Source organism: Limanda limanda, chromosome 6 (assembly GCF_963576545.1).
Source record: "Limanda limanda chromosome 6, fLimLim1.1, whole genome shotgun sequence".
NCBI lineage: Eukaryota > Metazoa > Chordata > Actinopteri > Pleuronectiformes > Pleuronectidae > Limanda > Limanda limanda.
In genome coordinates, this window is record NC_083641.1 from 16,643,772 (window position 1) to 16,660,056 (window position 16,285).

Consider the following 16,285-nt stretch of genomic DNA (forward strand, 5'->3'; position numbering starts at 1 on the left):
GCCGGGCTGAAGCATTCAGGTGTCACGGCGGTGCAAATGAGTCTGAGTCAAAATGTGTGTGTGTGTGTGTGTGTGTGTGTGTGTGTGTGTGTGTGTGTGTGTGTGTGTGTGTGTGTGTGTGTGTGTGTGTGTGTGTGTACCTCTCGGTGTATACCTGGATGTGTACCTGTATTCGGCTGTTGGTATCGGAGAAGGAAAATATCCCCATGGGCCCCTGAAGATGGACTTTTATTGATCCCATGACAACATTGTGCTACTTAAAATTTTGGGAGAAATATGCTGAACTTAATGTAGTTTTCACCCACCAGGGGACATTACCACTTGTTGAATCAGCAGCTGGAGTGTGGTTAAGAACTAAACAGAGGACAGTTAAATTTAGAGAGCTCCCACTCCGCCTCACAATGATCCCATTGTTCAAATGACAGGCAAAGTCATTGTACTAGTGTTTGTTTGTGTGGAGCCGACGAGCATGTTTTCTCTACGGAATAGTGAGTGGGAAAAATTTGAGAACTTCTCACAGAAGCTCTCTCTGGTATTACTCATTATCAGCAGAAAAGAGACTAATCAGGTTGGCGCCACAGGCAAACTTCAGGGGCTAGACAAACACAGGTGGTGGTGGAGGTGGTTGGCACTGCCATTCAGTAAAGAGAGGAGTGGGGGAAAGCTGTGACTGGAGTGCTGATGGAAGGAACACATAGACCTGGTTACGCATTTATTCATTTCAGATTCTGTTATGCAAAATCTGTAGGAGAGGGACACGACTTTGGCGCCAGACGTGTGCTGGTTCTGACCAATCACGTTTGAGGAGGCAGGTAAACAGTCCCCGTGGAGATCAAAAGAGGCCGAACCGAGGACCCAAATGATTTAGCTTTCGGGCTTTTCACATGCATATGCAGAGAGCTGTTAATAGAGATTAGCCAAAATGCTGTCTGGACATAGAACACCTACAAAAATGAGCTCTGTCTGTGAGGAAATATTTGAGTCAGACTGTAAACTATGAACAGGGAATGGACCACAGAGTCTAAGCCCACATCCATTGTCTGTCTGCCGTTGCCCAAGATTTGCGGACTTTCCTGTTTCATTACAGAACGCAAGGAGAAAGTTCAGACCAAGGTCTCCACCAGATTCATGTCCTTGTCACCTTATACATTTGATTCAGTTTTGGTTTATACATTGCAATTTGAGGAGCACACAAACTAATTCTGTCTGACATACTGTCGACATCTGCTTTGTTGGAGTCTCCCTATATTTGATCATGATTTCCTTTTTTTTTTACACTTGTGCATCTAACATTAGTATGTTTTCAGCTGGGTGGTAAGCCTTCCCATTTCAATGTAGAAAATTATAATTTAAGTTATTGCCAATATAATATCATTATTGTATTGCAACCAGCATCACCAAGCATCAGGCGCAGTAATCAGCACTGGTTTGAAAACGCCAAATCCACGTCTTTGTCGTTTAAATATGATATTCTTTGGGGCAAAGACTGCAGGCCTGGGCCACTGCGTTTCCGGAGAGACCAGTAAAGCTTCCACTTCTTTCTATTCTTCTTTTGTTTAATGCAAGGCAGCACACTCATTATTTGGCATTATGGTGAATAAAGGCATTGCCTGTTTAATCGTCGGAATGAGACACAAGCTCCGGGTTGAAGAGAAGGTCTTTTCGACTGTCAGAGCGAATCTTCAAAGCAGCGCTGCGTGTTCTCCGAGTGCCGCTTCCCCTGTTGAGCGGACAACAAGCTCGTATGACCTTGCAGTCACAGTCCCGCCTCATTCTGTCCACTGCTGACAGACCGAATGTCTTCATCTCCTGTGTGGCGACCGAGTTAATGTCCTAAACACTAAACACTCGGGACAGACCAAGACTTTACGAATGTGTAATAATCATGATCTCTCCATTTCCTGCTATTCAACCCCCGCCTGACAGTGTATTATAGATACGTGATGTGAAGTGCTAAAATATAACAGGGTCATGCTCGTATGACATGATAATATGACATACTTACAGACGCTATAAAATGACTGTGCAGATGGACAACACCAGACTGTCCAAGCACAAACGCCTGCTTTCTAGGTAGAGTAAATCTCAGAGGCTCAACTTCAAGAATATATAGTGCTTAAAACCAAACAAAATAATTCTGGGAGTTCTTATAATCATTAGGGTTGTATCCGCCTGACTATTTCGTCAGTATCAGATTTGTTCAATCTGAATTGTGCCTTCGTTCCATTTGCATTATGTTTATTAGAGTGCTGGATTTCTGAACGGATTTCAGTGGGATGTTCAAGGTGACTGCACAGAGTAAACAAGCCATCCAAGCTAATGGTGTGTACTATGCTAGCGGCAGATCAGAAACATATTTGTGGTCATTGAATTGGATATTACGGTAAACAAAAGAAAGACAATTCTGTGAGCTGCAAATTCCCAAGGGTTACCATGGCAGTAGTTGTTACTGGTGTTAGACTGTCGCCAATTACATAAATTGCCAGCTGGCCCCAGCATCAAATTCATTTTCACCTTTAAGTGGTGGCGTCCATATTCATCATATTAAAAAAAGTCAAATTTCGGACATTCAATTTCTCTGTAGTACAAACTAAAATCAGAGAAGAGTCATGTCGCAGAAGAGCAGAATCTCGTCAACAACAAGAGGAAGATTGACCAACTAAATAGTTGAGGAGATCTCACTCTGTAGCCATTTCTGGGAACCAAAATGTCCCCAAAAGTGCACTGCACTTTGACTGAAAAATAATGAATGCTTAAATGGATCTCAATTGACTGAGGGGTCTACTTTCAGAGAGCAGCACTAATCTCCTACTTGGCTCCTTATGGGATGGAGTGGGTTCATTTAGAGGCTTTGTGTAGGAGCATGGTGTTATTTGGGTTTGTTTGTTTACATTGTTGCCTCATTATCACATTTTTAAGTTGCCTAGTGAAATAAATAAATGAATACCTATTAGGTTACATCTTGTTCTGTAGCTACCAAAGGCTTACTTTACATTATATTGGGAGTTTTGGTAGAATTCTGTTCATTATGCAGACAGATAGAAACAGAGACACTGAGGCAAACTTGCAGGCACAAAGGCACAGAGGCACTAGGGCACATACACATACATTTGCATGTACAGGCATACGACACACATACACACACTCAAACACACACACACCCACCCAGCCAAGCAACAGATACGCAGTCTCACCCAGCCTTGAAATCCGCTAAGACTGGGGGCTCTTGCAGAACAGCTCATCCATTCTGCTTTTGATCTATTCCCCATCTCCAGCCTGCAAAGTGCAAACTGAGGAAAACAAAAGAGGAAAGGGGACTGCTGTATGTCTCCGAGAGACCACACAAAGGAGAGAGCTGGAGACACACAGAGGATGCCGGTGTGTGTTGACTAGGGATGTGAGTCTGTGCGTCAACAAATTCAACATGAATTTCAATATGTGGTCAAAGCATCGGCGCAGGGACGGTAACCCTGAGCAGCGGGTTGATGATCAAGGAGGGTTGCATTAATTTCTTATTTGATCTCATACAACGTGATTGGTTGCAATTCATCAAGGTTTGTGCGACACACCCACACTGCCTTAAACATGTGTAGCACTGATGTGGGTTCAGGATGAAGCAGTTGCATCAAACCTCGTCTTTGACCAGATTACAATTTCCTCCAAACGCGATAAATTTCAGTCCAGATGCAGGAAAAAATAGAAGTGCAACACGAAAACATCATGGGGGAGGAAATGTCAAAAGACAACTAATGTGATTTGTAAACAATGCTGCACATCCTTCTCCGAGTCTCATACATTCAAATCAACAGCCGTATCATGCAGCCGACACATCCTCCACCAGTGATACATCTTCGCTAAAAATGACTATGTGTCTCAGTCTGAGGGAAAAAAACACATCTTTGTCAAATAGCATCAGCTGATTTATGCATACACGCTGTACAAAGCCTTACAATCAGAATCAACTCTATTCACATGAGGTCAGGCGCTCTAACCATACTTCAGAACCAATACATTAAATCACATTTATGACTTGTGATTAGCATTCGTCCAGATTCCAGAAAGTGGAATAAAATTGAAACGAGAAGAAATCTAATAAAAGTGACTTGAGTTTTGCTTGCAAAAGAAGTTGCTTATTTTCATAGCCTCCCTGACCTCCAGGACTGTCTGCACTCAGGACATTTATTTTATAAGTCAGACAGCTTTGTGAGCAATAAACTGGAGGAGACAACGCCACTCATAAAACAATCTATGGCTGTGCGACTGAGCATTACCGACAAGAGCGAGAGGGCATGTGTGCTTTAACTACACTTTAGACCACATCAGGAAACTTTTTTCTACACAAAAGGTTTACATGGTAATATATAGATACAAATGTTTTATATACGATATAAAAGCAAAATGTTCTGTGAGGACTTCATAAAAAAGACAATGCTGTCTTCATCTTTTAAATCAAGGCTTCAAGGAACTTGATCCAAAAGTCTAAATTCTCTCCTGGAAAAGTGCATAGCATCTTCACAATCAAATGTACAGAAATTGAGGGGAATAAAAAAGGCACATTAACAAGGTGCAAGAGAGGCCCTGTTTAATGGATGATCTTTGGAAGCTAATGTGGTCTGACACGCTGCAGCAACCTGCTGCCGTTTCAGTGGCTTGAAACATTAACTTCACACACAAATGAACATAAACACACGGCATCTACGGCAGCAGAATACTGACGACAGGACCTCAACGTAACGCTCAGTTCTGATGCGCTTTTGAATACAATCATTGGGGTTCGACTTGCAATGAATAACAAATTCTATAAAATGATACATGAATATATAAAAACCTTGAGAGAGAAGAATTCTTCTTTCCAGCTGACTTTTTTACCCCCTTGAGCTGCGCTGCTCTGCAACTTGTCAAGTAAAACATTATTTAACTGTGAAAAAATACAGCTGCATTGCATACTGGCAAATAAACACTGAATTTATAGCAGTACAATTTTCTTCCACCCTGCTGGCAAATTGCAGGTTTCCATTCAAGCCTTTGCCCTCAAATAGTCAGTGCTGTACACTTCCCTCCTTGACGACTAGATTGGGTTCCTCCAAGGGCCTTTTTTCTTTTTTCACACGTTCAAATTTCACAGGCATTTCATGAATTTTGCAAGAGAATTCCACCCGGAGAGCCCATTAAGTTCTGACCCCGATATATACGTACATATGTAATGAGTCCGGGCAAAACTCGATTCCCAGAACCAGAAATGTATGTAATTTTTTTACTCATAAAACTGTCAACTCTCGTGGTTTAACAGTTGTGATTGTTGTTTGCTATCACACAGCTTTTACAGACAGATACTATCTTATATCGATTTTGTCTATCCGTCTGACTGACTGTGATTCACTGAGTCAGACACACACACAAACACACAAACTCAAACATGTTTAAACTGCACAGCTGGACGAGATCACGGGGGCCGCCTCAGTCTCCAAACCCGCTCTAACCTTCGTATCAGTAGCTCAAGCAGCAGCACTTGCGCATTAGCCCCTGTATGTCTATCAGACCTGGTTAAGATGTACTCATCTCTGCTGGAGCCTGAGGCAGAGAAAGAGATCCAAGCCCTGTCTTGATGCGCCAAGCTACACCCGGCTCCTGTGATAATGTCCTTCAAGGGAAGGAAAAAGGGCGGAGGCAGTCTTGAATCAGTCAGCCCGCTGTGCACCTTCCCACACCTCTCATCCCCTTATATTTCCCCCCCGCCCTTACCTCGCTGTGCCTATCCTTGCCTTCCCTCCTTCCCTCACATTGCAGCAGCGGACAAAAAAAAAATGAATTGAGTGAATTTGCATCCACAGCCACGGGAACTGCTGGAGTAATAGTGCTCTCACAGACGAGGTGGGGGCATTGGGAAGGGGAGGGTAAGGTAAAAGCAGATTGCCGTAATAAACACAGGGGCAACGCTGACAGGAAATAAATAAATCCAATAGAAAAGAGAGGGAAATTGAACAAGCCCATTCCGCTGGAAGGAGTTGTGTGTAAAACGCTCCAATCATTCCATGCTAACCAAAGTGGTGCCGGTGCAGTGTGTACGTGCGAGTGCGCCTGTATTCCAGGTGCTCAGCTTTCCCTCAGATACAGGTGAGCACAGGAGGATAACAACGCTCTCCTCTCCCTTCACCCCCAATGTTCCTATTCTGAGGACCTTGACAAGAGGACACATGGGGAATAAAGTTTATTAAAAAACAAATAGAATTACAGCCTCACCGCTGTCTGTCTCCGGCAAGTAGTCACGTTGCACTCGCGGATATGAAATGTCATCACATCATCAGCAATTTATCCTTTTTGACCACCAGCTAATCTGAGAGTCCAAGTGGACGTTTGTGCCAAATTGGAAGAAATCTCCTCCTGAGATAATGCATTTGTGAGAATGGGACAGACGCACAACCCGAAAAAAAAACATGTCTGTGGCCACAGCTGTCGCCAGCGCTGAGGCATAAAAAGCAATCTGGTTATAAATGTTCACATGATAATTCTGGAAATTGGAAAGGATGTACCAGCACAGGTCTGGATAATTTAACAGTTTATTGAGGAGCTCTTCATTAAGATTTACTAGGGGTCATAGAAAGGCACAGAAAGGAAGAACATGGGACTCGAATGTGGGCGGAAGACCCCATTAAAAAGATTAATATCCAAGGTTATAGAACAGATAGTAGAAGCAAGGATCCTGCTTATTTACATTGGATGAACAAATGGTTTAAGCTGTGGCTTCTACCGAATGTAATATACTGCAGGAAATGAGGCAAAATAACCAGAATGAATTTGATTGCGGTGCTGAGCATGACTAGACTATTCTCTACATGAGCTGGAAACCTAATCAGTGCTTTGTGTTCAGGGAATTCACTCTTAATGGAATCTACCCTGTTAAAAAAGAATGAGTTGTGACACTCGCTTTCTATTTTAGTAAATCTGCCCGTGGCTGTACTAGGCAGCTGGTGCATTTGCCCGGGGAGGAATTTATATTACTACAGTGGAAGGAATGGGGGCAAAAAAGCACATTTTAAAGTTATGTTGATGGGATTAGGGGAGCGGAATCTGAAGATGGCATTAAACACAGTGAGAGAATTTGTGCAGCTTCAGGGACAACTAAAGCATCAGAGGTACGTCCCGGTCACTAAAATAATACCTCAAATCCACGTCACACTTCTTTGACATTTGTTTTATAGCCAGTCAATATTGCAAACTTCATAAGAACACATTATGAATGTGCTAGACTGTCGGAGCCAAATCTATTCTCGAGCATCGACTTTTTGAAAAGAACCTGTGGATTTGATGATAAGAACAATTTGCCTTGAGACACGCTGCCGTTGGCCTTTAGCCTCTTTCCACTTCTGGCCGGCGTGTCCTGCTGGTGACTCACTCCCGGCTCCACCGCCTTTTTTCCAACCCCTCCAACTGACTCCGTCACTCCAAATATTTCTCTCTTTTTCTGTTGTTTCCCTCTCCTCTCTGACTCTCTCTCTCTGGCGGTTTCTTTACTGTGCTGTGCCTCCATCATAAAACTTAATTAGTGACGCTCTTCTCTCCAGGAATTGGTTTGCAGGTCACCAATCCCCAGCAAAGAGGAACACATGTACACGCAGCATGCACATCCACAGATACACAGACACTGCTTCCATGGCATCCACTCGTCTGTACCCTCACACAGCAGACAACAGCTTGCCTGCCCCCAAACTGCAATTACTCGTTTTATATCTTCCTCCAATTAACAGGCGTTCTGCTGTCAGCGAGCTCCATGCAGAAAATGAGGGCCAGTCGTGGAAGGCCAGGGGGCTGGAGAGCGGCTGGACTGCTCTGTCAGTGTGGTGTGTGCTATGGTGCAGTTGGCTGCCAGGCTGCGGCGTGTTTGTTTTTGGAAAAGGCTTGTGCCTCCGCTCAACATGCAAAGATGGCAGTGGGGTTGTTTTGAGTGCACAGCCAAGAAGCAGGCAGTGGGGGGGCTGGCACCAAACCCATTGCATGCCCACACACATGCACACACACACACACAGGTCGTCAGCTGGATCAGTCGGTGGTCTTACAGCTTCCACAGGCCAGTATCACAATAAAGTGACAACAGCTCTCATGTGCTCCTGATCCACTCCACACACTTTAATCCATTCGAGCACCAAGGGTTTGAAAGCTCTGTGTTTGTGTTTGGAGGAACAGGTTGAGTTATATTAGTCATTTGTATATATCCAGATTCATTTACTGTTTTATAGTGTACCCCTGGTGCTCGCGCCATCTGGAGGATACATACTCAGAAACATGTTCACATTTGCACACACAATCCAACCATGGCTCTCGGTATTAGGCTCCTTTATCTAGTTCATTACCGTGGCTTGTGAGGGGACGCAGCAGAAGGATATAGGGGATTACCGTCAATTCTCTTAAAATAATATGATTAGTCATTCCAAGAAGAAATCTGGGTAAAGGTCAATGTTAATGCCTTCAGGATTAGGTGTTGGCGAACAGCTAGTACAGGTCCAACACAAAGGATCCCCAGCTGTTATTACATGTGTTTCCATTTTTATAGCATCAACTTCACCTCTTGACTTTGTCTCCTATTTTTCACTCACACGCTCCCTTCTTGTTTGCTTTCTCCCTGTCATCTTCTTGTCCTCTTCCGTCATCACCCTTTTCCTCCCCTCTCTCTCTCCCACGCTGTCTCTCTCCCTCCACCTGCCCCACTCTGTGGATGGTTGTAGGTGAGAGGTGCCAGTGGTGCCTCGGCCAGAGCGTGGGCAATGCCATGCCAACTTCTCACACCATCATCATTGGCCTACCTGGCTGTCAGCACAGGAGCAGCTGGGGAAATGACTCTGACTGCCAACACTGAACAAATAAAGATTATTACATAATGAAGCCACATATACTCTGGAGATAAGGTAGGCCAACCAAGCTGTCATCTGAAATAGTTTTCAAGTTTAAAGTGATTACTGGTTGTTTGGTTTATAAATAGCGTTACTGGATTACTAAATGTATAATTTTCAGATTATATAGTGTGTGGGCAGCATGGTGGTGAAGGTCTTCCTGTGTGGAGTTTGCATGTACTCTCTATGTCTGAGTGCTTCCTGCCACAATCAAAACACATTCAGATTAGCATAGTAGAGGTGAATATGGTGTAAATGGTTCTTTGTCTCTATATGTTAGTCCTGTGAAACACTGGTGACCTCGCCTCTCACTGTCAACGACGATAATTAATATATAATAGATAAATAGGTTCATATAATATATATTAATAAAGGAAAACATTGAAGGAATTAAATAAAAGTTGGGAATAAAATAAAAGGTACGGTGTGTCACAGTGACACTGACCTTTGAACATTTTTATATAAAATTCCTTCACCTCATCATTTTATCCATTTAGAATTTTTAATAAGGAAAGTTTGTCATAATTAATGTGTGCTTTGTTTTTTTGCCAAAACGTGTGGTCAAAACGAGCTTGAATCCCAAAAAACCTTTGCAATCCAATTTTTTAGAAAATCCCTGAATGGAATGGATGTATGATCAAAACTCTGCAGCAGTTAACAGGGTCTGTAAACGTAAATTGGTTGATCTTTGTTTTCACTTGGTCCTTGCTGAAGAGTCTTGAACCAGTGGGCACAAGACCAGTGAAGACTGTTACCGCCGACCACAGATTTGGAGGTTTGATTTCAAAATGAAGGATGGATGACATTCTCCAAATCCTCAGCGCAGTAATTAATATGCTAATTGGAGCTGCATCAAAGACGCAAAGGCAAAGCACATCCAGTAACTGGTGCTCATTACCCATTAGGTTATAAAGTAATTCAGAAAACACCCCATGATGCTGCCTAACTAGACGGACAGATGAACGGATAGATAGATAAAACGGAGAGTGTGATGTGTGTGTGTGTGCGTGCGTGCGTGTGTGCATGTGTGAAAATGCCTGCTAGAGAAATTCAATTTGTGATTGATATTGGCTGTAGAGTGTGAACCCCCAAGGAGCCGATGGTCACAGGTGTGAGCTGATCTATAACGCAGCCACCGGGTGTGAGATGAGAGGATGGTGGGCACCGACTGGGGAGACAAAGAGGAGGTGGGCTGGAGAATTAGAGATTGGTGGTTGCGTCTGGAAAGTGTTGGAAATCTTTTTAAGTTCCCTTGTAACTGAAAGATGTACATTTATGGGCGAGACAGAGTGAGGGGGTTGTAGACTTTGGAACTACTCTACTATTTAAACCGAACAAAAGACCTAAGTATCAAGTTGTCATGTGCTGATGTGCAGACATTCGGCTTTAACTCTGCATATAGGTGTGTGTGTGTGTGTGTGGGGGGGGGGGGGGCTAAGAGCCACGTTCCTTATCTCTGCCAAGGCCCTGGCACCTCCAATGTCTGCATGACTGAAGCAGACCCAACCAAACAGCGTGTGGGAGGCGTTAGTCGACAAAACAAACAACACCCCCAATCCCGTCCCCCGTCTCACACCTTGCTTCCCCCCATTAACATAACTGGCAGGGCTGCTTTATAATACTTCTGGTTGAAATCATCACATTAGGCCTGATAGCATTATCCTCCTGCCGCACTGGCCCAGTTCCAGTAAGAAGATGGGATACGGGGAAGCTCAGACAAGGTTAATAAAAGCAGATTGGCCCCCGTCAGTCTCTTTTACAGGTTGCAGGCAGAGTTTTTTCTCACAATCAGGATGAAACTATGCTCCTACATAGAGATCGTCCCAACTGAAATGATCAGATGTTCTTAACAAGAGGAACGATCTCCAGTTCCTCCTCTCTGTACCGTCTGTCTGTGTCTTGTCTATGTCACAATGCAAAAACAACTACTTAAAATGCTGTAGATAAGAAAGCACGCGCTATCTCCTGCAGCAGGGTGGTGACAGTTGTATTATTGATAAGTTAATAACTTATCTGTCATCGCTGCATACATAATGCTGCAAAGCCAGAAAAACACAACACTCAGGGCTGCAGGGAAATGCACACCATAACTGGCAGGGCTGCTTTATAATACTTCTGGTTGAAATCATCACATTAGGCCTGATAGCATTATCCTCCTTCCTCACTGGCGCAGTTCCAGTATGAAGATGGGATACAGGGAAGCTCAGACAAGGTTAATAAAAGCAGATGGGCCTCTTCTACAGGTTGCAGGTCGAATTTTTTCTCACAATCAGGATGAAACTCAGCTCCTACATAGAGATCGTCCCAACTGAAATGATCAGATGTTCTAAACAAGAGGAACGAGATCCAGTTCTTCCTCTCTGTACCGTCTGTCTGCGTCTTGTCTAAGTCACAATACAAAAACAACTACTTCAAATGCTGTAGATAAGAAAGCACACGGCATCTTCTTCGGCAGGGTGGTGACAGTTGTATTATTGATAAGTTAATAACTTATCTGTCATCACTGCATACATAATGCTGCAAAGCCAGAAAAACACAACACTCAGACCTGCAGGGAAATGCACACCATAACTGTCAGGGTGAAAGACAGGTATTTTCCAGGGGAAATACTGTGCACGGTTTGGTACGGCACCTTGAAAAAGCATGAACTTGAGGGATAACAGTTATCGCTTTACATCGAGCACTGGGCCTTAAAATGAAATATGAAATATTGAGGTCTGGCATATATGGAAAGCAGAGTTTCAGGAGCAAGCCGTGCACGACTAGCAGACAGTATCAGTGACTGAGTGTAAAAACAATGGCTTTTGGAACAGTCTGTGCTATTCAGTCATTGTGGGACACTCATCATAAGAACAGATGCCAGCCGATAGGTGTAATCCTTTCATTGCAGGGACTGAAAGACAGTGAGAAAGAAGCAGAGACAATGAGGGGAAGTGGAAAAAGAGGAATAACCACTGTACTCAGATTAGTTGGACAAAACCAAAGGGGCATATGTGTCTATGTGAGAATGTAGAGGAGCATCCAGCGGCCACAAAACCCCTGATGCACAGAGCGCCGGCCTATTGTGTCTCCCATCAGTCTTGCATTCAACTCGAGTGAACAAACCAGATTAGATGTGCGCTCTGCAAAGCACGGCCACATTCTCGGGAAAGGTTTGAGAAAATGTCTAGGCAAATGGTTCTCTCTACAGAGATTTTACTGTTGTTTGGATTTTACAGTGCTTAAATGAGCAAATATCAATATGTAATATAATCACTAAAGGATGATTGATGAATCCATGCTCAAAACTCTCAGCAATATATTTTTTACTGGGCAAAACTGACCCGATGCACAAGTGTTACTGTTACATACCATAGAATCTAGATAATATATAACGATGGATGACGCGTCTCCTCTTCCTCCCTCTATTAAGAAATGTATCTAGAATCCCAGCATGTTGCGCATCTGACGGAAAGGTAGATGACGTCGTAATTTCGAGGTCCCACGGATAAAGGTGCACTCCATTTTTATATCTAAATAAAACCATACATACCACAACATGTATTTAGATTTTTTAGCTTGATCATGTCCCATAGAGTAACATGGAGGATTTGGTTTTCATGACCTATACTGCAGCCAGCCACCGAGGGGCGATCAAGACATATGTACAGTCTATGTTACATACAAAGTGGAAATATCTGTGTTAGCACAATAAATTGCTACTTCTTTAAATAAGGCAGGGAGAAAAACACAAGGAATATTTTGCATTTATACAAGTCATCCATATGCACTTCCACTTTTTACATTTTCCCCTAACTCTTGATTCACCAATACAATCTTATTCAAGCTCAATTACTGGATATTGCACAGGCTGTGATATCAGTGTAGAAAAGATTTTATCTCTTGAAATATTTGACAATCCAGCGTTATACAGCTATTACCATAAAAGTAAATGCAACAACATCTTTAACTACACCTCAATCAGAAGCGTCACTTTCGGGCTGATGTTTACATTTGAAACCTTCTCGCCTTCCAGCAATCACTGTCCTACAACGTATATACTTTTTTTTTTTTAAGCCTGGGAGATCAACTTCCGATTTTTACTGCTGGTGGCGTTTCAGCTCCACTGGAGCGTTTGGAGATGCTGTTGATAGATGGGAGAGTGTTGGGTAATCACTTTGCTCAAAGAGCCAGTGATTTGAGGCAATGTTCCCAATGTGTCTACCTGCCTCGCTCGATTCCTTTTAACTGCTTTTGCATCAGGGGGTTCTCAGAAATACATACAGAACTTCAATGAAAGTCGTTTCTGTATTTAGACATTATTACTGATGACGGTTAATTATGAGATTTAAACATCACACAGAATCGAAACAAACAGACAGGCGTTCTAAAAAAAAAGGAATATCTGAAGTCTAACGCTTGACAATTTGTGCATCCTTGACATGAAATACTACTGAAAACCTCTGCAGTGATGTCACCATCCCCTAAAGAACATGACCATCCATTCATTAACGCATGGTACTCTTAGCGGTTCAAAACCTGTTGTTACTTACATTTTATTATTAACTACTTTTACTCTTTCTAATCCTTGAAAATTGTAAAAATAATTTGAAGCTGTGTCCCCTGATGTGAAACTAAGGCAAATAAATGTCAGGGGAGACCAGTTTCACAGATTGTGCAGGGTAGTTCAGGGGGTAGACTTGATGCGTGGTGGTGGTCTGGTGGTGTGTGTGTGTGTGTGTGTTGTATCTCCACTAAAAGAAACTGACAAAAGTAGCAAAACAAGACTGTTTGTGTAGGAAGCTGGAAATAACAGCATCCACTGAGGTCTCTACTAGTATTGATCAGTGCCACCCATAAATCCCTGCTGATATATTCATTTTGTGAAACATATCACTAAAATGTTGGCATAGTAAAAATATTACTACTGCGATTCTTTGTTCCATAAAGAATCACAATCTCGCGTGTGGAGCTCATATTTATCTTAAGTTACAGACCTATCCGTAAAAACCAGCAATAAAAGGAACGGAACCGAAGCCGACAGCCGTGGACTTTTGTTTCCATCGAAATGGATTTTCTGTAAAGATTCTTATTTTCCCCTTCAAAGAGGAATCAACACGATTTAAGACACCCCCCCCCCCCCCGCCCTGCCCAACCGCTTTTCTGAAGATAGTGTTTCCAGGTGGTAGAAAAACCCTCTGAAAGTAAAAGAGAACAGTAGAATATTGTGTTGCAACAAAAACTACAGCAGTGCTTTGATAAATCCAAAGTAAAAGACTGGGTTGTGTTAATAAGTAGGCAGGTCATGTAACTCACTGATCTGGGAGAATTAATGAAAACCAAATGTCAGTTTGGAACCCTCCCCGGAGCGTTCTCCATCGAGTGAACACCCATCTGTGGTTGACTCATGTTTTACCTTGGTTTCTCTCCCTCTCCCTCTTTGCCTTCGCTTGGTTTTTCATTTTTTTAATTGCGTAAAGGCGGATGAACTTTCTTTGTGCTGCAAATCAAGCCGAAATGTTCCATGTAGATTTCGTACCCTGTGGCAGAAAGACTTGCCAAGTGAAAGTAAGGCTTACGAGAGATGAATGTAAACGATGTTGTGAATCTTCAGCTGTTTTTGTCTGAAACCAAACTTTGACTTCATGACAAGTAAAGCCTCTTCACACCTACAGCACATTCATACAGGTGTTTTCTAACTGGAGTTGTGTCCCCATTCAGGGTTTGCATCCTTTGAAGGGCGTGGCCTCTATACACCAAGTAGACTAAGACTGAGTCCATATAAGAAAGTCTAGCCCATAAAGGATTTCCTATTAACCGTTGTTAGCTGTTTTGAGCGACTGCATTTACTTTAGCTTTGCTACCTGCATAGCTAGTTCATTAATGCACATACAGAATCCTGGGATGAGTTGGACTAGGAGGGATTCACATGTTGGATTCTTCACTGCCTTATCAACGAAATGTGACGTCATGACAACAACAACACTGTCATCAAATGCAGCCTCCGAAATGATGAGGCTCCTGAATTGGGAAACAGTTCTAGACAGAAAACTGACGTATGGGTGGACTTGGTGAGTGACAGCTTATCCTGTCATCACGATGTGGGCGTGGACAAAACGTTTTACTGATGGCTCCACTCTCCTGTTCATTTTGTAGCATCTGTTTGGGCGGAATGACTTGTTTGAACTTTTATAATTCCTATTGGTGCGTTTTTGTGACATCATAAATGCCACCCACCACGGTACTGCCCATTTTCAACCCAACAAAATCGAAGCAGCCGGTGTGATTAAAAGAATCCTCATCATTTGCTACTTTTACATTTGTCCTCTGGCACCTTGACATTTGGGATAATGTGGATAAATATCCCCAAGGCCCCCCCGTCCTGTAGGTTTCAGTTTACGTTGCATCCCTGCCACAAATACGACTGTACTGCTGTGGGAGAGCTATGTGTTCAGCAATAACAGTTTTATTATGGCCAGTGTCTATCTAAAGAGAAAATCGAACAATCTGCGTGGGCCACTTCAAAAAATACCAGACTATTTATATGTAAATTCTTTTGAAGCAATCAAATGAACTTTATGTGGCAGCTAAGCTTTGCTGATGTTGCCGAATCCATGGTGGTGTGATGAGTTTGGAGATAGATAACACCTACATCGGGGGTTTGTACGACGGGGAGTTACTTTACCTGCCTCAGGCCGTCCTTGCTGTTCTGCATGATCCTCAGGGAGTAGTTGGACCGCTGGCCTTTGCTGTTGAATTCAATGTGGCCCGTTAGACCTTCCAACTCTACCTGTCCAACACAGAGACAGCAACGAGTTGAAAGACGTGGCCACAGATTCTCGCCTGCTTCCCTCTCAGCCCACAGCGCCTATTATGGATATGACTGGAGGCTACATCAGCATGACTGGATCACTACCTGTCTTGTGTCTAATTTAGAACAATATTACGAACACACAGCTATTTCTTCAATATACTATAAAATAGGCGAGCCATTAGTCACATCTGATATCGAACGTACATCACGCACAAGTATTTTGATCGCCCAATTATTCACGGCTATTTCATCGTCATAGGAAAGGCCATTTCATTCACTGAGAGCTCATCTTTATCTCTCCTCCTCCATTGTCTCTCAGTATATGATCAGTAATAAAGAGTCAAGATAAAGTGACCTAGTCGATGGGGAGTATATCTTTAAAGAAGATGAGAGTGCAGCCTACACATTATTATCTGTTGTCATTGACAGTATCTAGGCGCAGGAACATCCAATTAACATGTAGAAAGTGAAGCAGTAATGTTTGGCTGTCTGACATCGTCTAATTAATGCTATTTCCTTGCTGTTGAAAAAAGAGAGTCAGAAAAGTCGCTGATTTCCCTCTGTTTCTTCATAAGGATCTCCCAAAATGCATTTGAAGTTTTAGATT

General features: G+C 42.9%; 1 protein-coding gene across 1 annotated transcript in view; it reads right to left on the minus strand.

Moving 5' to 3' along the window:
* Positions 1-16,285, minus strand: part of grik4 (glutamate receptor, ionotropic, kainate 4) — a 154,274-nt gene that overhangs the window by 31,316 nt on the left and 106,673 nt on the right. Inside the window, exon 9 of the mRNA XM_061073199.1 lies at positions 15,550-15,654. Within this exon, the coding sequence (XP_060929182.1) occupies positions 15,550-15,654 (105 nt within the window). The remainder of the gene's footprint in view (positions 1-15,549; positions 15,655-16,285) is intronic.